The sequence below is a fragment of the Sapajus apella genome, unplaced genomic scaffold (assembly GCF_009761245.1).
Source record: "Sapajus apella isolate SASKATOON/1434 unplaced genomic scaffold, GSC_monkey_1.0 scaffold3, whole genome shotgun sequence".
Taxonomy (NCBI): Eukaryota; Metazoa; Chordata; class Mammalia; order Primates; family Cebidae; genus Sapajus; species Sapajus apella.
The window spans coordinates 41,694,049-41,721,464 of NW_022436943.1; the positions used below are offsets into that span (position 1 = coordinate 41,694,049).

The following is a 27,416-nucleotide window of genomic DNA, read 5'->3' on the forward strand; positions in this document are numbered from 1 at the left end:
AGAAAAAGAAAGAAAGAAAGAAAGAAAGAAAGAAAGAAAGAAAGAAAGAGAGAAAGAGAGAGAAAGAGAGAAAGAAAGAGAGAGAGAGAGAGAAAGAAGGAAAGAAGGAAAGAAGGAAAGAAAAGAAAGAAAGAAAGGAAAGAAAGGAAAGAAAGGAAAAAGAAAGAAAGAAAGAAAGAAAGAAAGAAAGAAAGAAAGAAAGAAAGAAAGAAAGAAAGAAAGAAAGAAAGGAAGGAAGGAAGAAAGGAAGAAAGGAAAGACCCAATAGTTGTGGGAAATGAATACAGGTAATACTTATGTAATTAAGCACTCTTGGGAGACCAACAGAATTCAGACTGCTGGTTGAACTACTCACTTAGGAAGCTATAAACATGTTGAGCATCTACACAGACTTCTGTGTTCTGACATGTGCCTTTTAGCTAGGTTTGTTAGTGTTTGTGAAAGAACGAATCATTATCTTTATCAGATTCTCCCCCTCCTCCATTCCCATACTCTATAAAGAGAACTACTCATGTTCAATTCACATTGTGTCGTTTTTCTTCCTCTTTCTTTCCTAGAACAAACACCAATATGCAGTAGTTCAACAAGGAAGTTCGATGTCCTGTCTGCTTCCTGTGCCTCTCAGTTTGGCACCTTCACACTCTGATGGGTCTTCTCCAACCTGGGATTGGCACTCTTCACCTTAGTGGGTCATGGAGCTCTAAATCTTTGGGAGGTGAAGAAGTGGAAATAAATGGACACCTGGGCTGTAGACTCTGCAGACTAGCCTCATATATTAGAAAAAGTGTGTGTGCGTGTGTGTGTGTGTGTGTATGTGTTTGTGTAAAATGCTGATTGTTACTTCTTCATCATTCTATTTCCTTTGTAAATCCCAGAATGAAGATTCAGAAATAATAGCCCCACAGAGAAAGCCTCAAGTAAGGGAAAGGAATCATTGAATAAGGCCTGTAACCCAGATCAGCACTCTAATTACACATAAGGGATATTGGAGGCACAGGACAGCTTCTTCCCTTAGTTCATTTCATCCTCCAAACAACCTCATCTTCTAAGGACAGACAGAGAGCACCCCACACTGAAGAGCAGTGGCCCAGAGAGACTGGGCGATTTCTATTAATCTGGCATTCTTGAATTCAAAACATTTTCTTCCTTTTTATCAGAGCAGTGTCAATCTCCACAAAGTTCTAAGAATAACTCAAGTATACAAACCACAACAGATCAATATTTCTTTTCTCAGGTGCTTTTTGCTGTTAATGTGGAATTTTGTTACAAGATTCATCTTTTCTAAAATTTTGTGCAAAGCTATTTAATTAAGCGTCTAATGGTATTAAATAATTACATTAACTGAAACTACAGTAGTATGATTTAAGGATACAAGAGTTTCGGTGGAATTAGTCTCCAAATGTTTGTGCTGGCTTGGCTTTTCAGCAGACTGGTTCCTTCTGTCCCAGACATGACCGTGACACACAGTGCAAAGTCAAGAGCCTGGTATTATTCAGCTCACTGCAATGTGAACTTCTTTTACTAGTTAAACCATGGTCTCCTCAAACATCGCCTTGTAAGGACAGCATCTTTCTATTGGTGGAGGAAAAATAGTGGTGGAGAAACCATTCAAAGCCCCAGAGAGCCCTAAAATTGCCTATGTGCATGAGTTTAAGCAAGTAGAACCCCTTTTACCTCCAGTGGGGGCTAACACCCACCAAAGAGGATTCCCTTTCTGGTGATCTGAGGTGGGAATTGAATAAAAATTAAAAAAAAGACAAAGCTTCCAGCATTCAAACATGCATTTCCTCCCCCACTCTACATTCATCCTTAAGGTTTCCATCTGTAACTGAAGGCCCTTTTGATGTGTAAAAGAACTGGGTCAGGCACTTCAAAACCTCTGCAGCAGCTGCTTTGTGGGGAAACATAACCTTGGTCCTCTCTCAAATGCACTGTATGGGATCTGGACATGGGGATTGTCAAAAGCAGGAACAGAGCCAGCGGGCAGTTCCCAATGCAAACATGCTAAATGCACTTAATTGTGGTTAAAAAAAATTACTAGAAATACACACACACACACATGTAAAGAGCTAGAACTGATTGATTTAGGGATCATAGAATCATAGAATCAAGGACCACCAGCACGCTCAAACTCAAATCATATTCTTGGAATTACACTTGGATAGGAAGTCTCTATAGAGTTTAGAAAGGTATTTTCATGGCATTTGTGCTATTTTAGAGGCCATGCTAACTCCTCTGAGGAGATGGGAGAAGACCATCATCAGTTTGTGGAATGGGACAGGACCAAGTCCCAGGTGCTGGAGACATTTAACTGAGCAGTTTTCTACAAGGTTATCTTCAAGATCAGTTAACCCAAAGAGAAAGCATGAGCCAGTAACAGTCTCCTGTTTTGGAATTTTTTTTTTGCATTAAGTATTTGAATATATTTTTACAGAATTTGGTGGTGATTAAATGCAATCATATAAAACAGATCTGTCTGCTCTCATGCGTCCACTCAGCCTTGACTTCCACATTTGATAGCTGTGTCTGTGCTAATGTGGCAAAAGCCATGTGAAACCAACCATTTATTTCCCTTGATCCAAATGACTGAATTTTAAAAGCCTGCAAACAATGTGGAAGGCGACCAGCAGAGTCTTCATTGTTTTAATTGTTTGAGGTATCCGTATCTCCAGTGTTGGATTAATTTAATAGCCTCCCTCCTTGAGGTTCACATCAGTAGGGCTGTTCTTAATACTCTGCATATGAGGCAAAAGGCCTTGGCTTAAGAGCCTTTCTAAGGTGCCTCAAAATATCTGAGGTTTGGAAAACAATAACACAACAAATAACAAACAACAAATAAACCTCCCAAACCATTGGCTCCAGGTTATGAAAAGAATTTTGTATGATCAGTAATAATGTCTATCTATGACACTTATTAATATGTCAACCAGCCAATAATAATTCAACACAAGTCATATGGTTACTTTTACATGACATTAAGTGTATGCTGTTGGTGCTTTCTTGTGCTTGATATAATTGTAGGAGGGAAGCTCTGAAAGAAAAATGCTTGAAGTGCATCAGGTTTTTAAATAGCCTTACATGGCAAATCGAACTTCAGTTTTATGATATCTTTGGCATCCGTTTTCTGCTGTTTCATGGAAGTCATGTCTCATTTTGCCCTTGGGCAAGAAGTATAAAATTAGCCCTATGCCGGATGGCTCCTCCCTTTTACATTTGTTGCTGGTAAATTTCACCCTAAAAAATTTAGATTTTAGAAACAGCACTTGCCCTTACCCAGAATTTTCCCTGTGGAGCTAAGATGATGGCCAGAAGGCCACCAGTACTGTTACTGTCCCTTTAGCTACCTTCCCCAAATGAGAAGCATCTACCTTATTCTTTATATTGAGGTGTGGCAGAACCTTCCCATGCACCTAGCCAGCTTTTCCTCAAGTTTCCCGCTTTCAAAAGAATGATTTCCATCTTCCCAAAAGCCACCATAGCAAAATAATAGAAACACAGCTCTCTTTTTACCTTGAAGCTATGCAGTGGTGCCAGGAATTGGGTGAGTTCATAAACCAGAATTCATAGGATAATCCTCTGGCTTCAGGATTAGATTCAGATCTAAAAAGACTAAGGAGCAGGATCTGGCTTTGAAATAGAGTCCTTAGTGGTGCCCTGAGTAGAAACATCTCCTAGCCTGTCCTCTTTCCTCATCTCAGGACTGCATTGGGATTAACTAATCTCCCAGATGACTGGTCAGTGCTATTAATCCCTACCCCCACTGCTTTTTGGGCAGCAAGTTCTCACCACGATCAAGTTTAAGAAGAAATTGTTAGGACTGGGGAAAAAAGGTGACGACTCCGTTTTTTTGTTGAGTACTTTATGGAATTCTTGAGATCTACCCACAGCATCATATTAAAAGAAAGAGAGATGAAAAGAAAAAAACCACCCTAAAATGTGCAGTGGAAGGGGTTGGAGGGGTGAATAAAAACAGCCCTAAAGCAATAATGGAATTTATGTCATTTTCAAGGATTAGATTTTTAAAAACAGTCTAAGGCAATTGACAAGCCTAGTTTTCAAGTAACAAAATTATTCTAAAGAATGTAGAGGAAAACAGCACAAAGAAGGAAACTGCTAATGTACTGGAAAGAAAGAGAAGGTTTTGGTGAAAGTAAAGGGCTAAAGGGTTCTTAAAAACTTCACTTCCTTGAGACTTTTATTGTTCCTATCCAAAATCAATTATGTGACATTTGCAGACAAAGAAAGCATTTGCAAGTAACGAGGGGGAATCCATTAGAGGTTTTTATCCTTAGTTGATATTCTCACGTACAGCTGATTTTCCCTTTCTCCTTGAATGTTAAAATGGCAGAATTTCCTCAGGTAGGACTGTTAGCCTCTGTCTGAGCAACTGAGAAGTGACTCTGGAGAGATTCCTGGCTTGTCTGCCAGGATTCTGGAGGTAGAAGTGAAATCTGCAGGTGCACACCTCACAGAGCCTGAGCAGGGATTTGAAGGTAGGCCATTACCCACAAAGAAAGTTGATAGGATCTCTGTTCCCCTAGGTAGGTCTCAAACTACTAAAGTGATTTGCTTTTCACACTAGCAGGACTGGCAATGCTGCATATTCAGTTCTAGAGCGGAAATAAGCGAATCCCCTTGGCACCATGGAAAGTATGATAATTATTCATTTCTGTTCATTCCCAAGAGTGCCCTTCCTGTACAAGTCTGGGTGTCAGTCTTTTAATAAAGGTGTAGCATAGGTTTAAGTAAAGGGAAAAGTCAAGCATCAACAGGTTACAGTCCTTAGACATAAAAATATGTATCCTTTACTTTCCCATCTCTTGCTTCCTACTAAACAAAACTCACTGCTGTCATTTCTGGATTTCTAGGAGGTCACATTTCATACACGCATCTTGGGAATAAAGTACAGCACAGCTGAAGGTAACCATGGGAGATCACAGAGGACCACCATGTAATAAAGATGCCAAAGCCTGCAAATAAAGCTGTTTCTCCTTCGTGCTGGTTTAACTCTTGGGATTTTATGCCGCCATGTTTCCAAAACTATCCCCCAAAGTGGTTTCAAACAGAGGTTGACTGTTTGGAAAAGAGTAGTTCATATGCAAACACAGAGTTATGTGCAAGGCATTAAGGCATTTTTAGAGACACAGTCTTCACCTGGGCTCTTTAATAGTCTTCATTTTGCCTTCTCCTAGGCCCCTCTTCACCCATCCTCTTTCAATAATTTTACAACACTTGTTTGGCTTAAACAAAGACAAACTAGGAAACTCTACTTATTTAATTATTTGGAATATTTTGCAAAGACCAAAGCAAGTAACAATGAACCACCATCATTTAATGAACGTCTGCACTAAAAAGCATGTCCAGTTTTCCAAGAGAGTCAGCAGTGGTCTCAGAATGTCCTTGGCTAAACCTTCATTCTACGTTACAATATCTCAGCACCTGGCAGTTCTTAGGCTTCATCAGACTTAATTGTGTGTCCCCTGGACTAGTTATAGAATTGGAGTTTTAGATAATCCAGTGTAGTGGTGAATATAGGTGCCCAGGGTGGATATCGAGGAAAGCAACTGAATGCTGCTTTTGGGAGCTCGAACCAACTCAGTCTGGGCCCTGGAAGAGCTGGCTATACCTGAAAGGTGCAAATATGGAGCCTGATGCAGTTTACTACCTCTCATTCTGCTGCCTGCTCCCTGAGGAGCTGTCTGCTGCCATGTTCTTCTTCCTAGGTTATTCTTGCAAAATGGAGGATGCTGTGTAAGTTTTCACTGTGGAAAAGGTGGGGTGGCGATAATGTTTGGGAGTAGGAGATACAGTTTCATAAGGACAGGTGGGAAGTCTGCTTTGTATACTTTGTTACCTAAGCACAATCCTTGGCACATAGTAGATGCTCAACAAATGCTTGCTGAATAAAGGGAGGGATGAAAGGAGGAAGAAGACCTGCTATTAGAACTGATCACAAGAGATGGGCAGTGGAGACTGGAATATTGTGTCCAAGGATGTTGGCAGCTGGAGTTTGGCTCCCTAATTATGGATGTGAAGAGAACTACGTTCTGCAGAGGGCCTGGCAGTCCTGCTGCTGACCTGTCAAAGGGCCAGATCTTGGTGGTGACTGAAATTTCTCTGAGTTCCTTGTTGGAAGCCCCCTTCTCTGGCTCTGCAGCCTAACAGGCTTGTGGTGAGTCATCCTGCTGCTGACTCATTTGGACCTTCCTCCCTTTCCCTGTCAGGTTTCCAAATCTCAGGCGGGGGTGGTTTCCAACAGGCTGTGTATTTCCTGAGACCCTGAGAGGAGGCAGACAATGCTTATGTATCTGGAGATACCCTAAAACATCAAGCTTGCTTGCATTGGAAGTGTTCCAGAAGTGGTTACACGTATTTTAAAGAAAAGCCTCTGATGCCTGTCAGTCCCAGGCTGGGACAGTGGGCACAGGAACATACTGCGCTGAGCTTTCCACTCAGCCAACTTTATATTTTTCAGGAAAAAAACATGCTACAGTGTTATGTAGCAAGTCAATATGCACATGTCTGTAATGCTTAAAGATAAGCGATAATTAAGTTGACTGGTTTCCCAGGGCTGTGCTTTGTCGTAAGACCTAGTTAAAAAAAAAAATAGTCATCCCAGAAAAGATTAAAAGGGACTAGTAGGTTCTACACTAAGCAAGGAACCTAGTATAGGACTTGGTGCTTCCTTCTCTAGGCACATAGTGGGGTCACTTGATGTTTCCCTCTTAAGAGAATGGCAATTTAAACTTGACTTAGAATTTTTTCCGAAGTGTTAAAGTCAGACCACACAAAAGAATTGCATTCTGTTGCCCTTACTATTCATTCACCATGGCCTTTGATTAAAAGGACATCATCCCCTTTTTTTCTTTGGAGGAACTGTTCTACAGAATACCTACATTAGCCAAATAGAAGCCTCCTGTATTTGAGTACCTGTATGTGCCTGTGGTCAACTTGCCTGTGAACAAAGAAGCAAGCTAAGATATCACAGTCACTAGACCCCTTCTGCTTGCCTTTGGTGCTACAAGTAAACCAGTTGTTCAGTAAAGAATCCAGAGGTGAAGTCTAACAGTATCGTGGCCATATTTACATCAACCTACCACAAACAACTGGGGATATGTTAGTAGTGGAGTTTGTCTTAGACAGTCTGAGCCAGGAGAAAAAAAAAAAACACCAAGATTTATAAATGTAAAAAGAAAATACTTGATTTTTCACATGTGCTGAACGTGCTAATTCATCTTGGTGTAGTATTCTCATATAAAGTGCTTAAGAGTTGGACAGAACCTTTAGACATCATAACTAACACAGTCGAGACATGTTTACATTCCTACCAGGGCATAATATTGTGAACACTTCCACTGAGATTGCAAAACTGCTGCAATTTTTTTTTTCTAAAACATCATGCCATCTGCACACATAATAAAATAATCCAGTAGTTGCCATGCTAAAACAGGACCTCTAGTGAAGGGCACAGACAGCTCCCCAAAGGGAACTTGAGTTATGCACAGTGATGAAAACTGGAAGCAATTTTCCAGCTAATGGTCTGCCAATGACCACTTGGAACGACTTGGCACTGTATATTATGCACCTCATTTTAAATCCATAGCAAAGTAAGAATTTTCCAAAGCCCATAATCTTTACTGAATGGATGTTTTTTCACTTAATCCAGTTAAATTGTCCATGTTCCAAGGATATCTTCTGGCAGTGCCATGGGTTAGTCTTTCTGTGAGGAACAGGTCATGTTCATATCAACTGGCAGGACAGCAGCTTGGAAGGCTAACCGTGTTTATGGAGAACCCTCGGCTGAGGCTGTAAGAAGAAAAAGGGGGAAATATGGTAAGTGCTTTCCTTTATGTTTCCAGACACTGATATGTAGCAATTAACTTATTCAAACAAACCCTGACACCCTTAGGTTAAAGAAAAAGCTCTAGTCAGAATGATGGTTACTCAATGAAAGGATGGATTTACAGTGGCTTATATTCATGATTTTTTTTCCCTACCATTTGGCAAGGCATGGAAGACATCCAACTGAGAAATAGGTGAAGCTGCCTGGGAGGGAGGGTAAAACCAGATCTCTGGAATTAGCATCCAACCCAATGCGGTTTGGGAAATGATTTCTTAGATTATGAAGGTTCATGCATTTGCTTGATCTGGCACAAGGTAAGACTGGGGATGGTGTGAAGCATTTTATTTTTGGGGAGAGATGGTGGTTTTCATTCATCAGGAAGATTTCTTGGAATGAAATCTAGAAAATCAAATGTTGGAAGTGGAATGGCTGGAGCTCTTGCGTTTGCTAGTTGCAAAGTCAGATTAGCTGAGCAGGTTAGAGACTAGATAAAGAAAGCTGTTAAATCAAACCAGAGATCAAACTACTTGAATTGCAACCCTACTTTTGGCCTTGGGAGTGCTGGCATAGAAATATTAATATACGTTCCTGAGTTTTCTAATTTAAATTGTCTCATGTTCCCGTTATTTTATTTGGGTACTCACTACAGTTCCTTAGACATGGGTCAAGAATTAATTATTATATGAGTACAATGGAATGTTTTGCTCAGAAAACTATCAATATTAGTTTTAATACACACAACTATCTGGCAATGGGAGAGAAGCACAGCAGATGTTCTTGATACAAAAGAAAAAAAATCTACCTCAGTTTTCAAACCTAACTGGCTCTCAAATCTAACTGCCTTTTCGAAACATGACAGAACACACAATTTGTATGCAAGTGTTTGATGAACATTTGCAATTTTTGAGAAAATACAAAAACAAAAGGTACTATATAAGTGTATTAAAATCAAACAATAATACATACTAGTGGTCGGATCGGTTGTATTGAAAGCAGAACACTAATTATTGCTGATGGCATTGCCAACTGGAAAAATGTCAGTTTACTTAAAAGCTATTAAAAATGCATCTTCCTTAACACAGTAATCCCATTCCTAGGAGCATATCCTAAGGAAATAATCTAAAAAAAAAATGAAAGAAGCTATGTGCACAAATATGTAACCTAGATGTTATTTATAATAGAGGAAAAATTATTGTTGAAGATTTAGGTTAAGTAAATTACGGTACATTAACAACATGGGTAATTGCATGGACATTAAAATAATACTAATTATGATGATTATGTAGCAACATGGAAGCAGTTATGATATACCATAATATAAAGCTTACATATATGCATAGAAAAGAACTGTATGTGAAAATGAAGGCCCTAGGATTTTTATTACTGTCATCATAGTATTTTGCAAAACAACAAATATTAGGCTCGTGGGGTTGCAGGGTTGCCCCATGACTAACTAAAGCATCGTGATTGTTCTCACTCACTGATACTACCTTGAAAATAAATACTTTGTAATTTCATTAAGAGAAGCACTTCAATATTTTGAAAGGGGGAGAAAAACCCGTGTGGGTAATGTCCTGTCCAGGTTGACCTACAAGGGGAGCAGTATAGCCTCAAAGAGCAACATTGATTTCTAGGAACTTGACACAGTGTACTATCGTTGAGACTTGGCTAAAATCAGATCCGGAGAACGTGTGACTTTGGAAAAGAATTAATAACCTATAAAATACAACTTTAGAAAAGAATAATGATAATAGCGAGTCCTAATTAATTATTATACTTTGGAACCTGAGTCATGAGTTGATAACTAGGTTTATCGTAGTTGCTGCTTCTTTAAATAACCATGTTTCTTACAATTGTCTCTAGTAGCTGAGAGAAAGCAGATATGTCTAATCTTAGCCTATTAAAAAAGTACTTATAACCATGAATGTAATCTGAGTGCAGTATACTTTAAAGCTCTTTCCTATATGGTTGTCCAGTCCTCTTCTTAGGATATGTAGAATTATTCCCACTTTATAGATAAGAAAATTGAGGCCCAGAAGTATTGCTAACCCAATGGTCACACAGCCAGTAAAGATCAAAGCTATATCCACATGATACGGTTTGGCTTTGTCCCCACCCAAATCTCATCTTGAATTGTAGCTCCCATAATTCCCACATGTTGTAGGAAGGACCCGGTGGGAGATAATTAAATCATGGGGGTTGTTCCCCCATATTGTTCTTGTGGTAGTGAATAAATCTTACAAGATCTGATGGTTTTATAAGGGGTTTCCCTTTTCACTTGGTTCTTATTCTCTCTTGGCTGCCCCCATGTAAGACATACCTTTCACTTTCTGCCATGATTGTGAGGCCTCCCCAGCCATGTGGAACTGTGAGTCCATTAAACCTCCTTTTCTTTATAAATTGCCCAGTCTCTGGTATGTCTTTATCAGCAGCACGAAAACAAACTAATACACCACACTTAGGTGTGTCTCCTTCTAGTGACATATAGGAGTGATAGGAACACAGAAAGATTCTGAGCCTTTCCCATCCCATCTTCTGAGTGGGCTTCCATGTTTATCCACAAGCCCAGTCAGCACAATGAAGGGCTCTGTTAGAGCACACACACACAAAAAATCAGAGGCTAAAATGAACTTATATTAGAGCAATAAGATATTCCTGTGAGATATGAATACAAATAGAACTAGAGGCCATAGAGAGACAAGTTGAAGGTTTAGATGATGACATAGGACATCTGGGACAGTGCTGGCCATAATGCCTGGGGCATTGGGAAAAGGGATGGCCAAAGAAAAGAGCGTGCTATGGCAGTGCTGTCTTTGCAATCTTTCCATGGTAGTCAGTGATCCTTCATTGCTTTTTGCTGTTTTTACAGTTAGTATTGTATTCCTTTTGAATGGGTCACCATGCTAAGATGGGATTTATGTGAGGACACGAGGTCCCCATTTACTCAGGCTGTATGTGAAAGACGTGGTAAAAGTAAACCTTGAACCTTAGTCTTTCTTCTTATCTGCTTTGGAGACATGGTCTAGCTCTTGTTGTCCAGGCTGGAGTGCAGTGGCACCATCATGGCTCACCGTAGCCTCAACCTCCCAGGCACAAGTGATCCCCTCACTTCTCAGTCTCCCAAGTAGCTGGGACCGTAGGCATGGTATGCACCACTACACCCAGCTACACACACCTGGACCCTTGAACCTTAATCCTTCTGTCACATATGTATAGTGATGGGTTCTGCCAGCATCACTTTGCTAGAGATTTACCTGCAACAGGAATCACGTCTTTGGGTATATAAATCTACATGAGGTCAAAGTGCAAAATGGCAGTTTGCATTATATAGTTCTGGCTCTGAAAAGGGGGAAACATGTGGTCTTTGATATGGAACACTCTTTGGACTCCATCCCCTATGCTTCAGCATCCCAGCCTATTTCTAGCTCTGCACATGGGCGGGGTTGTTCCTGGTCTTGCTGATCCTTTCTTTTTGCCTATGATGTCTTCTTTATACCCTCTAGCACTAGTGAACACCAACCCCTCCCTCTTTCACAACCACCTGGAGTGTCACATCCTTTATGAAGTATTCTTTCCTCCTAGACAAAGCTAACAACTCTCTCCTGTGAGCTAGTGTGGCATCTCAAATTTTTACCAACAAACCCACAATGAACACTTTAGTTTAACATATCCATCACTCCTCCTATTATTTTTGGTGGGTGATGTCATGTCTTATTGTTGTGTATCCTCCTAATGCAATGTGAAGTCTCAGGAATACAGAAAGTGCTTATTAAATAGTTGTAAAGTTAATAAAGAAAAGAATGATGTTGGAGGAGAGTCTTTGTCTATTTAATTCAGCAATGAATTCTGCGTGAGATTCAATCCTGGTCTGCATGTGGAGAGTGGGATTACTCTGGTTTCTTTCTCTGCTTTATCAACTACTCAAGGAAGATGTTCATCCTGGGGGCTGTCCATGTATGGATTTTGTAGCTAACAAATAGTAAAGGGTTCCTTTTCAAATTTCTGCTTGATGAGCCACCATTACTATTAATAGTTTAGACATTCTTGGAATTGTTAGAATCAAGAATTCTTGGAATCGAGTCTTGGAATCAATCATCATATTTAGCCCTATGGTTTCAGAGTCTGGGTTGAGGAGGGAAGCACTGGAGTCCAGTGGTCAGGAGCATGGGCTCTGGCGGATATGGGTTCTGCATCCTAGGCTCACCACTTCCCAGCCCCGTGATGTTGAACACATGAATTTCTCCCAATCTCAATTTCTTCACCTTAAAATAGCAGTCATAATTCCTGCCTCAGTGTGCTGCTGTGATGTTAAAAAGGGCTCATAGGAAAAGCACTTTCCATAGTGTTTAGTAAATAGTAAATAACTGATAGCTACTGTTTTATTATTATCATTATCATGAATTCCCAAAATTCCTTTGAGAAATCCAAGTCAAATCTCTGATACTAAATATAAGTATTTTAATGCTAAATGTCAATGTTCTAATGCTATAGCTAGGGACCAGGAAAATAAACAAAATGCCCAGAGCTCAAGCCTTTGCAATGTCCAGGAGGCAGATAACTGTCTTCCTGCTTGCCAAGGCCACATTGGGCACACTCTGGCTTCTGCTCTCTCCCAGATTAGCACAGTTATTACAGACAGTTCCACGAGAAAGGGAGTCTGAAACACTTCAAAGGCAGGAAGTGACTGGCCAGGAGGCAGTGGCCAGCCTGGCAAAAGCTTCAGTAACAGATCTGGGATGGATTACGTCCCGTCCCACCTTTCGTTTTGTTTTTTTTTTAACTCGTATTTTTATTTTTTTTCCCTTTGTTTTCTCTTCCACACCACCTTTCCTCACTCCAGCAGCACAGGGCCGAAGGGTTGCTGTGTATGGGAAGAAGAAAAGATGTTATAACCAGGCAGCCCCGCATCTCATGAGCCCAAGGGGGAAATAAGACTTCATCCTTTAAAAGGGCTGTTTAATGTGTTCCATTCAGAAAGAAGGGGCCATGTCTTCTATTTGAAAGTGTCTTTCATGTAAAGAGTTCAGGGACTTTGAGGCTGGGTCTGAACTGCAACTTCAGCGTGGGATTATTTGTATCAGGTGTGAAAAGCACATTCCAAAAAAGGGAGATCCATGGTTGCCACAGCATAATAGCCAATAAGCAGATCTCATTTTTATTGAACAGCTACAATATGCCTACAAAGGTTTTATAGGCAGTTACTTCTTGAATCTGTACTGCCATTTTTGAGGTTTGGATTGCATTATTCCATAATGCACACAGAGAAAATGAGGGCAGGGTCATTAGCTGTCACAGCCACACTGCTAGAATGCATAGAGCTGAGACTAGAACCTAGATCTGTTCTCACCACAGTGCTTTCCTGACTCAATAAGTAATGTGTGTTAGGAAAAGAAATTCTCCAACAAGAATGGAGGAGAGAAATCAAGTAACTGTGTTTGCATAAAAGAATTCTTATCAAACATGAATCCTAAACATGGAGCACCATAAATAAGAGGTTTGATCTAGACAAAGCCAGTACATTTTTATTCTAACAGTCTATGATCTTTCCTGTGTTTAGAGCAGTAGTTCTCAACTGGGTGTAATTTTGCTCCCTACAGCACAACTGGCAATGTCTGGAGATACTGGTGGTAACAACTTGTGTGTGTGTGTGTGGGGGTGGGGGGCAGGTACTGTTAGCATCTAATGGGTAGAGACCCATTAGACTGCTGAACATTTTAGAATGTATAGGATAGCCCTCAAAACAGAAAATTATCAGGCTCAAAATGTCAGTAGTGCTGAGGTTGGTTTAGAAGATACAGGTCCTTGTTTCTATTTTCTATTCCTGGTTATGAGCCAAATATATCACTCTAAAATAGGCCAAGATAAAAACCAACATTAGTGTGCCTCTTGTATGTACAGGAAATAAGGTTAATTTCAAACCTCACTCCCCTCTTCTTCTCCTCATTTTCTCATTTTTTTGATTTTATATTCAATGTAATCAAAATCTCTAATATTAAATCATTTCTAACTTTCAGAACCCTCACAGGCTTACCATTATAAGAATCAAGACTGGATGATTTAGATAGGTGTGCTTAATTAATTAATTAATTAATATGTATGGGAGAGGTAAAAGATAAAAGAAGGACAGAGGAGGATTTAAAGCTAAACTTTGCTTCCAGCCCACAGTGGGAGAAGTCATATGTATTCTCAGCAGCACTGGTCCCATGCCTGCCACTCTCTGCCCCATAAGAGCTTGACGAAGGGCAGGGGGGTAGGGAGGGAAAGCTGCCTACTGAGAGTATGATTAAAGACTCAATCCTCTGACTATAGGAAGATGAAGGTCAGAATCTCCAGTGAGATAGGTATCAGGATGGCAGAGAACTTGGGTTAAGTGTAACAAAACTGATTCATATATACTAGCCTGTAACTTCCCATCATCCTTAGTAAACTGGAAACCACAATAAGTCTGTGATGGTTAGTTTGATGTGTGAACTTGATTGGGCCACTGGATGTCCAGATATTTGGTTAAACATTATTCTGGGTTTGTCTATAAAGGTACTTGTAGATGACATGAACATTTGAATTGGTAGACTTTGTAAAGCAGATAGCCCTCCCTAATACAGGTGGACCCCATACCATCCATTGAAGGCCTGAAGAGAAGATGCTGGGTAAGGGATAATTTACTCTTTCTGCCTGACTGCCATCTCCTGCCTTTGGACTCAGATTCAGGCTGGAACTATACTATGGACTCTCCTGGATCTCCGATTTGCAGATCTTGGGAATTCTCTGCTTTCTTAATTGAGTAAGCCAATTCCTTCTAATACATCTCTCTGTATAAATTTATGCATCTTATTAGTTCTGTTTTTATAAAGAACCTAGAGTAAAAGAGTCTACAGACAACATAATGACCATAACAGTTAGCACTACCATTAACCAAGTACTTCCTAGGTGCCTAGCATCATGCTAAGAACCTGTGTCCAATTTGCAGCAACCAAAGTAGTTAGGTACCATGATCTTTACTCCACAAATGGAGAAAGACAGACCTGGAGAGGTGAGTGATCCAAGGCAGGCTGTGGCCTTTAGGCTAGGCTATGACCTTTGATCTGACTATGAAATATCAAGGGCCTGTTAATTCCAGAAATGTTAAGCGAGAAATACGAGGTCTTAAGGCCCCATGGGAACATTTTTAGATGGATACCTGGCACAGATAGGAAGGCCTTGGCCTCCACCCACACCCTCTCACCCCTTGGTTTTAGTGTTTCTATTGAATATAACTAGCTCCTGAATATATCAGAGCAGTATTTCTGCTGCCTGGCTTTGCAGTCCTCACTGCTTGGATGGTCACCTCTTTCTGGAGAGTTTTGAAGGGTTCTCGTGATGAGCGAGGACCCCTGACACATTGAGAAAGTGAGAGAAAAAGAATGCCTTTATGTGCAAAATGGTTCTCTCCTTTTTCTCAGCCCTGGGGGAAAAAAAAGGACGTCTTATTTCCTCACGTACTGTTCTTCTAGAACTAAAGCTTCTAGACTACACTATGAGCCTGAAAAACCTCTAAGAAACTGACTCTGATTCCTGGAGGTTAAACTGAATCTCTAGATTCTGAGGTTTAAGAACTCTGACATTTCAACCAGAGATTCTCAAACTTGACTGCCTCAAACTCATCTGAGGGAGCTTCGTAACATTTTCATTTGGTCCACCCTGTCTCCATTTCCAGTGATTCAGAATGTCCAGGGGAGGACTAGAAAACTCTCTTTAACCATAGCCTTGAGAATTCACACGAAAGCAGCTTGGCAAAAGTCCACGTACACACCTACATTTTCCCCCAGTACTTAAATAGTAGTTATTTATCCTTCAGACAGAGAAAAGTGGTATATACTGCAGGAAAATTTGGTTTATAGCCTTGTTCTTTTCATATAATAAAATATCACAAATCCTGGATATCATACAGTGCAACGATCCAAATATTTAGAGTGAGGCAGACAGGAGAAGCTATTCAACCCCTTCAAAGTCCTGGAAATACAGGCATGGTCCATCATCCCAGTACTGTTTACAGGTTTCTCATAAATCAATCAAACCACATGTATTCCATTAAACACTAAAGTATCCTGCATTGCCTTGGGGGCTTCAGGGGTTGGAGAGTCTCAAATCTGTATCATTATACATTACTATATTATTAAACAGAATCTGTATCATATTCTATTAGAATTGCCGATGCTCTACCTGTCTCTGGACTACTATTTCTCAAACTTTACTGTGCTTAGAAATGCCCTGGAGAGCTTGGTAAAATGCTGTTTTCTGGGTACCAAATGAAAGAATCTGATTCAGTAGATCTGGGGTAGGCCTGTGACTTTGAATTCATAATAATGTTGCAGGGACACTGATATTGCTAGTCTGGGGACCTCTCTTTAAGGTTCATCACTGCTGTGAACCTTCAGTTCCTTCAGGCAAGAAGTATGTCTGCTGCCTCTCTTTCTGTTGTGTGTGGTAGAATGTCTGGACTATCAAAGGTGCTCTTGAAATGTTTGTCAAATGAGTGAATGAACGAATGTATATAAGAAGAAAGCTACATGATGAAATTAGCTGTTTTCAAGTAGAGACAGAATTTCTTGGGGGGCCAACGTATTGTTCTTTAATGAGAATTGGTTTAGAAATGTCAGTCTATGCAAGTATCTGAAACTCTATACATTCTCTGTGATCATTTAGGATATCTATTAACTCCAGTCTCTGGGGAAGATTTCCCAGAAAAGTGGCAAAGTCTCACCCAGCTTTATAGCTCTCTTGAGCTAGAAGCCTGCTGACAACAGTGGACTATCATCTTGTACCACATGAATATGAGATGATGCATTTCTGGAAGAAGTATCATCAGGCCAGATGCTCTCAGCAGGGATGCATTTGTACAGCCAATTAGTCAGTGGTAACCTCAGCGATTCCACTTTTTTTTTTTTTTTTTTTTTGCACTGGACAGAGGCAAGTATCTCAAGCCATTACAATCTGACAGCCACTCTAAAAGCGCATCGAACCTTCCAGAAGAAAACTGTCCACTGGCACAAACAACAGTGAATCTCACAAGACAGCATAAAAATATACCTTGAAGTATAATCTAAGATACCATTGAAATTTTCCTCCATCTCCACAGTGTTACACTGGGTGGCAGATTATACTCGGAGGGATTGTTTTCTAATTCCTCTCATTGCTTCTACACTCCATCTCTCTTAGTCACAGAGCATAGAGCCCTGCGTGTTTGTCAACCACATGAATAAGTGAAGTTCCCTTTCTTTTTTTAAAATTATCTTTTCTCCTCTTTGTCTTTTGCTTTAATCTTATTTTAATTTCAAGGGATTCTCTGTTGACTGATCCAACAGATTCTTCATTGGAACAATGTTCTCTAAGATTCGCTACTTTAGATAAAATATTTTTTAAAAATCTCCAGATCCTGCAGCTTTTTCAAGAGAAAAAGTAAAGCACAATTTCAAAGGAGAATACAAGGTCTGCGTAAACACTATCTTTTTTTTTTTTTTTTTTTTTGGTCACCTTTCAAAGAGATAGAGTATCTCTTTTGGAAACAAAGCTATGCAAGATAAAAAGGTATTAATGAATAATACTTAACAGTGATGACATTTTGCCATATGGAATCTTAGAGTAGAAGGTATCTTTGAACAGTGCTTCTCAAATTTTAAGATGTTCATACGAATCACCTGGGTATTTTGTTAAATGCAGATCACATTGTTCTACAAGTTGCCAGGTGATACCAGTGCTACTGGTGTGTGGACCATATTTTGAGTAGGGAGGCAACAGAGTTCCTTAATCTATAGCAACACAGTGCAGTAGAACTGTGTGCAATGATGGAAATATTCTATATCTGGTCTAATACGGCAGCCATCAGCCACATGTGGCTACTGAGCACTTGAGATGTGGCTGGTGCATGAAAGAAATGACTTTTAAATTTAATTTAATTTCAATTCATTTATCTTTAAGTGTTCAGGTATGCCTGGTGGCTACCACATTTGACGGCGCCACGCTGTAAAGGAGAAAAGTGACAGTGATTTAGTAAAAACAAAAACAAAAAAAAGGTTTAGAGAGAAGAAACCTAAACAGCAAGGTGAAGCTTCAAATCCTCTCACCCATATTGTAAATGTATTCTTGTTCTCATTCTCCTTCCTGCTGTAAGTAGGAGGGGTTCAAGGCTTCCCCCGCCCCTTCTCCATCATATTCCCAGAATCACTCTACATACAAAATAGTAATTAGGAAAGGCTTTATAAACATTCTGAAGTGTCCCCATTATCTCGTTTACATAAACCTCTTTGAGTTGGCAAAATCAAGCAAGAAATCTTACGAGAAATAGTTCCTTTGTTATGAGCCCTTTCCCCTTGGGTCATATCAGGGCAGGATTCTGAAGACCAGCTCCAAGGTTATTTTACTTGTGGGTTCCTGCCCTTTAGCCTGGAACATAGAGGGGAATGCAAACATTTCTGGAATGTCCAGACATTCCAGAAAAGTTTAAAAGGAAAAGGAGCTCAGTTCAAGTTGTGTTCCCCCAAATGAGAACGTGCTGAGGGTGGCGAAAGGGTAGGGTTTGGTTTTGTCTGAACTAGAGCCATCAGTTCTCAGCAGGTTACAGTCTATATTGCAGTTAACAAGGCTTGGAGATCTTCCCTGGGCTAGTGAGTACTAATTTCCATTGAGAAAAGAGTTATGAGATGTCTTAATGATAACAGATAATTTCTCTGTGTGGGCAGAGCCATAAAGCACGTTGCTATGAGACTGTGTGGATTGGGCTATTTCTTTTGTGTACACACTTTCCCCTCAAAGAATCCACTTGGCCTGAGTTGCAAACCTACTTGGGGACCCTTGTGATTAATTGCTTGAACTGGCTGGTGGCCATCAGCAGGATCTTGCAATTTGCCAGGTTCTACACAGAATTATGAAGCTGAAGGTTTAATGAGATTTTAGGTAATAGAGCCCAGATGTCCAAGACTACGATGTTTGAAATTACACTGCTTGCAAGGCTCTGGGCTTAAACCTTATTTATTTCTTGCTTAGTTGATTTCCTTATTCCCATCTTTATGTAATCTTGGACCAGTTAAATAAGGTCTTCACCATGACATACTGTATCTAGAGAAACGATTCACAGACATACACCTGTGGCCAATAGCCTAAAGAACCCAGAGAGCCAAGACCTCCCTACCTTTCAGCCCAGCCTCTTGGGATCGCCTCTCAGCCAAGGATATGGTAATTACCAAACCTCTCAGCCAAGCATATGCTAATTAACAGCCCTACCAATACCTTGCTGCTATGCAGCACTTAACTTCCAGATTGCTTTCACACATTTAATGGCCTTTTATTCTGTCAGGGTCCAGGAGAAATGGGCTGGGACAGGTATTATCTCTGCTTGGATGAGGAAACCAACATACGCAGAAGACAAGGGATAATAATAGCTAACATTTGTGAAACCCTCTTGTGCCAAGTACTGTTCCCCTGGGGTTTCCGTGTATCATTACTTTTAAGCCTCATAACAGCTTTGAAATTGATATGATTGTCAGTTCCACTTTGAAATGGGAGAACTAGAGCACAAAGAGGTTGGGTCACATCACTCAAAGCTGATGGAGCCGGGATGGAACCTGCTCTGGCTCTGAGTAATATGCGCTGCCACCTCCCTAAGGAAGTATCACAGCCAAGACCTGGAGTCTGTTGTTGTTAAAGTAGTATTCTTTGTACATCATTTGCAAGGAGGAAGACAAATCCCAGGTACATTTTCTAATGAGAAGCTACCTATGCCATTTTTCACTGCTCTCCTCCAGAGCACTGCAGCCTGGAGAGGATTTTATTTACTGGTGTCTCCTTTGCAAAGAAAAAAAAAAAAAAAAAAGCAAAAACTTGACCTAATATTCCAGGCCTTTCATGATGGCAACCTCAACCTCTCCTTCCATCCTTACCCACAACACATTCCAGACACAATAATTGATTAAATCTGTCCTCCATGGCCCTACCTTTGTTTACATGGTCTCTACTTCTTTCCTCATCCTCCTGCCCAAATTCTACCTTTTCTGTAAGAGCAGGTGCTACTTGCACTGGCTACTCCTGAAAGAAGGCCTCACATACAAACCTGTCTCTCCCTGCTCTGAACCTCCATGTGATTTTGTCGAATGAATGGATGAACAAATGGAATAAACATCATCTCCTGATTGCTGTCCTAGGCCCTGTGCTAAACATTGGGGTTTAAAAAATGAATAACAAATAACCCCTGCCCTTGCCTTCAGAAAGCTCACCGTCTAATGAGAGATTTGCACACAGAAAAACCACTATTGCACGATGCTATTATAGAAGGGCAAGATTCCAGAGGAGCAGAAGGGAGGGGGAGGAGCTCTCCTTGCTGTTTACAGATATGGCTGGGAATTCTGCCCAAGCCTTATCCCCTTGTCTAGTTACAGAAACCTCACATGGGAAGGGATTGTGTTTTATGCATTTTTGCACAGCTCCCAAGTAATCAGCATAGTTTCCTAAACTAAACAAACATAAGATAACGAATCACTGTATTAGAAGTGATGGAGTCTCCCTCCTTTTGGTAGGGGGAGTCTATAAGCCTCTCCTCTCATCTTTGCAGTAGAAATAAAGAGCAAAGCTGGCTTGCTGCTGTCTACAGTGGCCCCACAATGGAGCTGGCCCAGAGAGAGAGAGAGAGAGAGAGAGAGAGAGAGAGAGAGAGGAGATGGAGAGAGAGAGAGACAGAGACAGAGACAGAGAGAGAAAGAGAGAGAGGGAGTGAGAGAGAGAGAGGAAGCTCCTGGCATTTCCTTAGGGTGAGTGAGTAGCAGTGACCTAAACCACAGCTCTCTTTTGTAAGGGGTCAAGGAATGTTTAATGTACTGCTTTAAAAGAACAAGTTGGGCAAGTCTTCCTTCAGCATACTCCTGTTCTGAAGGGTTGGAAAATATTTCTTATTTTAGATTATTCCCATTTTCAGAGCAGTGATTCTGATTCTATAAAATTATGAGGCCCTTATAAAACACTCTACAAGTATGTTTTTTTTTTGTTTTTTTTCTAATTTGCTATTCTTCTGAACAGGATTGCGAAGGAGTCCTGGGCAGTGGCCCAGCCCCATGAAAAGCTTTCCTTCCAGACGGTTAGCGTTTGGTTTGGGGGGACTACAGCAGCACTTCATTCATATTTTTGAAGTTTGTTGGAGACAGGAGGTGGGATGGCTGTCACTGCACAACATTCATATCTTTCCAGAACTACCAACCTGTGTTGTTCTACCATTTTAAGGAACCAGTGTGGGCTAATGAAGATAACAAATTCTTCCACTTGGTAGTTTTGAGACTGGTAAGTTAATTACCTTCTGTGAGCCATCTGAACCACAGCTTCCTCATCTGTAAAAGGAGAATATTGATGTGTATATTGCAGTTTTAAAAATTATTATTTTATTTTTGGTGAGAACTACTGTATTTTATCAAATCCAAGATACATTTTTTCAAAAAACTTTAGAGATGGGGGTCTCATTATATGGCCCAGGATGGATTACGGTGGACCTCTGTAGGCAAGATCATAGCACACTGAGGCCCCAAATTCCTGGGCTTAAGTGATCCTCCCACCTCAGCCTCGCAAGTGTCTGGGACTACAGGTGTGTGCCACCATGTCTGACCCAAAGTACATTTTTAAAAAACGTGCCAGAAAGTAAATGAAAGAGCATATATCATGGATCTTGTATCCTGTAGATGCCTAACAAACCTCGAATCCCTTCCCTTTTAATAAAGAATGAGAATACAATGAAGCACAAAAGGGTGGAGGGAGGCTGGACCTCATCTTTTGGCAAAGAGATAAAATACTGAATTTAATTCAGAATCTTGTTGGATAAAATTTATATTACAGAAAATAAAAAACCATGAATGATCTCCATATCGTATGTGAGATGGCTGCAAATATTTTGTCATAGCCTTTTTCCCTACCTCGTGTTGAGAGATGGGGTCTTTTCCCCCCGCCTGCTTCCTTGAATCTGGGACAGGCCTGAGACTTCTTGGATCAACAGCATATAATAGAAATGGCATTATGCCTATTCTGGGCTTAATCTTTAGGAGGAATGGAAACTTGTGTTTCTTCCTCCATGGAACCCAGTCACTATGCTGTGAATAAGCCATGAAGCTACATGGAGAGGCCCACATGGAGGGGAATTGAGGTTATTCCAAATATCAGCTGCCACTGCAGCTGAACAAGCAGCCAACTGCCTGTGCTAACATGCTAGCCATTTCAGTGAAACATCTTGGACGTGGATCCTCAGTCCCTGATGATAGTATGTACGGAAAAAATTAAGAGGTCCCTGCTAAGCCTTGCCCAAATTGTAAAAGCATGAGCAAATAATAATTGTTTTTCTGAGCCTCTTCATTATGGGATGGGTTGCCATGCAGCAGATCATCAAAATTCACTACCTTGTTAATTTTCACAGATGCTCTAAGCAAGATTTGTTCTAGAATCCCAAAGAACAGAACCTGGAAGACAGCCTAGATCTGCTGACTCCCGAACTGAAACTCTTGCATAATTATGCTACACACTGAAGTTATTAAGGGCTAAGCAAGGCTATGGAGCTCTTAAAGTCTTATTCCTTAGCCCTTATCGGACCATATCATGAGTCTAGGTCAATTCTGGTGGATTCAGGAAAGAACTAGAGAATTTAAAAACACTCAAGAGAAAAAAAGTTTCAGCACAGCACACCAACGTATTGACCCCGCACCCCCACTCCACTCCCCATAAACACACAAGGTCTTGTACCCTGCTTGGAAATTGACAGCAGAGTTCATGAGTTTGATGCAAATATACTTGTGATACTGTCAAGCTTTTAAAGATATCTATTGGTGGTCCCAAGGAATAATATCAAAGTGGAAACAAGCAAGAATCACTGTGGACTGATTGATCTCAGTCATAGGTTATTCAGAATGGAATCGGAAGAAGAAACAGAATATCTTGTCCATAGAATAAAACACAGGGACTAGAATCAGTCCTTTTCTTCTGATAGGAAGGCTCCATATGGAGGCAGACATCTGGCTAACTACAATGTCACTTTAGATACACACCAAGTGTATTTCATGCTGTTGTTTACTTTCTATGTCAGGATATCAAGATCTTTTGTTTCAACAGGTAGCAACCTGCATGCCTAAGTTATGGTTTCTGCAGCATGTTAGCTAATGGTCATAGTGTGTGCCCTTGGTAGTGTCATCTACACCCAAAGAGGTAACATTGTCAAGTTTTCCACTTGCAATGCAATGTTCAGCCAAAGAGGCTTACAGAAATATATCTCCTTTGTCTCAAGAAAATTCCAAATAGCACTGAAGCAGGAAGCATTTTCATAGGCATGTATGCAAGGTGCTATCTACTGTGCGTATAGATGTTAGAAACTTAGTGTTTAATTTAATTTGGAAATCAGAAGGTACGGGAAAGTCATTTAAGTTAACATAGTGTTGAATTCAATACAAATAACTGTTGTTTATCTTTGCTTTAAAGCTGTAACCCTCATGAAATTGTAATTCTTTCGCAGGACTTGCCAGCTGATGACAAAGCTCTTGTTTCCTACAGAAATCAGTAGCATAGGAGAGGATGCCTTAGAGTGCACAGACATAACAAATTTGGAAGGAGAATAAAGTGTAGTGGAACAATGGCTGGACCGAAGGTTAAACAAGGTGATCAAGCTGCTACCGCAATTGAAACATGTTAGGAGAATTTATCTGCAGCATGATTTAAAAATCTCAATTTTTTTTTTTTTTTTTTTTTTTAAGATGGAGTCTCACTCTGTCACCCAGGCTGGAGGGCAGTGGCGCAATCTCGTCTCACCGAAACCTCCACCTCCCAGGTTCAAGCAGTTTTCCTGTTCAGCCTCCTGAGTAGCTGGGATTACAGGCACATGCCACTACACCCAGCTAATTTTTTTTTTTTTTTGTATTTTAATAGAGATGGAGTTTTATCGTGTTGTCCAGGCTGGTTGCAAATTCCTGAGCTTAGGCAATCCACCCGCCTTGGCCTCTCACAGTGCTGGGATTATAGGCATGAGCCATCACGCTCAGCCAAAATCTGAATAAGAATATTTAAGCTAGAGGAATATAGACATGAAAAAGATCTTTCTATTATTTTCTTTGTAAACCAAGTTAAGGACAAATCCTTCTATTTCAAAAATTAGGCTCTGGCAATTTTAATAATCTAAAACAGGTATTGGCAAACTATAGCCTCTGTAGGACAAATCCAGCCCGCTCCTGTTTCTGAAAATAAAATTTTATTGGATCACATTCACATCCATTTGTTTATGTATTGTCTTATGGCTGCTTTCAAAACAAGGCAAGAGTTGGGTAGTTACAGAGATCATATAACTCACAAACTCCAAAATATTTACCATCTGGTTATTTACAAAAAAGTGTGCCAACCACTATGAAATATATGTAATATCAAAAATAAATCTAAATGTTAGTGAAAAAGCTTTAAGTTTATATATTGCAAGAAAAATAGCTGTCATCGAGTACTTTCTACTCCAGAGAACTATCTTTTTATCTTTACTCAGAATAAGTTCTGTGAAGTAAGGAGCAGCACAGAAGTAGCCAAGACCTACAGATACTATCAATTACTAGTAGTTGGTAGAGAAGTGAAGAAATAGAAAACATACAACATTATAGCAGTCTAGGGCTATTTAGGGTAGGGACATGAGTATCACAGCATAATAAATAACTGATGTGGCTGGGTGCGGTGGCTCATGGCTGTCATCCCAGCACTTTGGGAGGCTGAGGTGGGCGGATCACCTGAGGTCGGGAGTTTGAGACCAGCCTGACCAACATGGTGAAACCCTGTCTCTACTAAAAATACAAAATTAGCGGGTGTGGTGGTGTGTGCCTGTAATCCTAGCTACTTGGGAGACTGAGGCAGGAGAATCACTTGAGCCCAGGAGGCAGAGGTTGCAGAGAGCCAAGATCATGCCATTGCACTCTAGCTTGGGCAACAAGAGTGAAATTCCGTCTCAGAAACAAAATAAAATAAATAACAGATGTGCATAGTGATAGATTTTGAAAATCTAGGTGCTTAAAAGAATAAGTTTCAGCAGTCAGGAAAACTCTTAAGTAGTAAAGCTTATTCTCAACATTTCTTGATAAAGAAAATGTTAGCCATGTATAAATGTGGTGTGAGATTTCAGGAAACTGCTAAAGTGACTTTGTGTGCATAACACGTTTCTATAAATATTCATGCCCTATATCTACCCTCTATATCAGTTTTTCCTTGCCAGACCCTGGTCTCTGTATTCATCTTTTCGGCCCTTGCATTTGTCTTCATCTGGAATGTAACTTTCTACTTTCTGCTCCCATCTATTCAAAACACTTTTACCAGATCAGTATCCCTAAAAAAACTACCTGTCTTGCTCATCAGCACATACCAAATGAATATCAGTATGGGCGAGAGATTGTGCTAGATTCTGAGGAAGATTCAGAACTGGGTAAAGGAGTTTTTGTACAGAGAGTGCTTAAAATATTTGAAAGAAAAGACAATATCTTTACAGAAAATAATTAACAGTATAAGGTATCTGTTGATTCAGAAAAAAAGTAGTTTACTAGAAATTTTAAAGGGAGTGATTGCTTTTGCATGGACTAGTCCTAGAGAGGGTGGAATTTGAATCAGGCCTTGAAAGAGAGGAAAATAAAAGGAGAAAGGGTATTTTAGGAAGTTAGTGAGGCCCATCTGTATTCAAAAACCTCCTGTGGCTCTACATTTCTTAGAGGATAAATTCAATTGTACAAGGCTGTGTCCAAGGCCCTCTGTAATCTTTGTCCAACCACCTTCATCCTCCATAACACCCTTTGTAAATCAGCTTTCCCCTGATTCTTCTTAGTGCCTTATTGACTCTGATTTCTGGGTGTGCTGTTCCTAATAGCTAGAAAAGCTTGCCTCCTGTCCTCTGTGCTAATCCCAATCCTAGCTGTTATTTGAGGTCCGCAGTCTCCATGGTGCCTCACCATGGGCCTCTCTACTCCAGTGCATGGTCACATGTGGTCCTGCTGCACATGACTAGCATGCAGCTTACACCAATACAGCTCACAGCCCAGGTTCTGCTATATTGGTTGTTCTGTACGCAAGAAGACAAGAACATTGACGACAGCCTTGGATATTAAATTGCTATAAGGACTTAAACTCTTATTATCAAGTTATTTATTTATTCCATTGTGGATCAGTAATAAACAGTTCACAGCATGGTACTGGTGCTCAGACCACAGTTCATTATTATTTTCAGTTTTTAGTTTTAATTGACAAATAATTGTATGCATTTATGGGAATACAATGTAATATTTTGATATATTTATAATTGTGGGATGGTTAAATCAAGCTAATTAACATATCCATCACCTCACACATTTATTTTTTTCTGTGCTGAGATCATTTAAAATCTATTCTTTTATATACTTAGGATATGCAACAACCTATTATTAACTATAATCATGCTGTGCAATAGATTTCAAAAACTTATTCCTCCTAAATTTATATTCTTTGATCAACATTCCCCCAGCATCCCCTGACATCGCCAGTTCCTGGTAACCATCATTTCCACTCTCTGTTTTGAGTTCAACACTTTTAGATTCCACTTATAAGCGAGAACATATGGTATTTGTCTTTTGGTGCCTGGCTCATTTCATTTAGCATAACGTACTCCAGGCTCATCCATGCTGTTGCAAATGACAGTGTCTCCTTTTTTATGGCTCAATAGTATCCCATTGTATATGTGTGTGTGTGTGTGTGTGTGTGTATGTCTATATACATATACACATACATACTACATTTTCTTTATCCATTTTCCCATTGGTAGACACTTAGCTTGATTCCATATCTTGTCAGCTCACGCTTCAAATAGTGTTATTCTAGTTGACCTTTATCTCCTCTTTTCATGAATCCTAAAGCATTTACTGTCTATTTTAGGGGTTGAAACTGGTAGTCAGTAGACCAAATTTGAATAATTACCAACATGGGAGATTTATAGTTCTCTGAAAAATTGGTAGTTGTAATATCATTGTCTCACATTCTCGAGAGCAAAACAGGCTGGAGCTGAGTAACGCTGCCCCTTTAGATGTGGCATGAACTGTCTGGGTCTCCACTGCCCCCATCACCCTTCCTGCTATTCACAGGTCAGCTCACCTTACCTCACTCTGTTTTTTTATGTTTGGCTGAAACTTGTAGGCATCTGTGTTACTCACACACATCTATGACGTGCATTTTGCCACTGTAATTATATATTATTATAACCTCTAATTGCTTGCTCTGTATTTTCCTTGTGTTCACATCTAGATGAAAATTTCTAGAGGGGAGAGACTGTTCCCTGTGTGTTTTCCTGGTTTATCTCAGTAGACAACACAGCTATATCAACAATTATCAAATGCTTGATAAATACCTTTTAAATAACAGAATGAAGAAATGATCTATTCCATCTATGTTAGAAATCAAAAGTACACATCCTAAATAAAACATACAAGGTAATTTTCTGAACACCCTTGAGTGGATTAAAGGCAGCTACAAATTCTTTCATATCTCCTCCCAGTGAGAGATGGGGTTTCTATTGTCCCTTCCCTTGAGTGGAGGTTGGCCTCTG

General features: G+C 40.1%; 1 protein-coding gene across 2 annotated transcripts in view; it reads right to left on the minus strand.

The window, feature by feature from the left end:
* Positions 1-1,673: 1,673 nt before the first annotated feature.
* Positions 1,674-27,416, minus strand: part of SAMD12 (sterile alpha motif domain containing 12) — a 418,645-nt gene continuing 392,902 nt past the window's right edge. The window contains exons 5-6 of one of the 2 annotated variants that reach the window (XM_032246413.1): positions 21,156-21,189; positions 1,674-7,806 (exon numbers count right to left, since the gene is read on the minus strand). In XM_032246413.1, coding sequence (XP_032102304.1) covers positions 7,746-7,806; positions 21,156-21,189 — 95 coding nt within the window. In that variant the 3' untranslated portion in view covers positions 1,674-7,745. The remainder of the gene's footprint in view (positions 7,807-21,155; positions 21,190-27,416) is intronic. The other variant, XM_032246432.1, reaches the window with a different exon arrangement.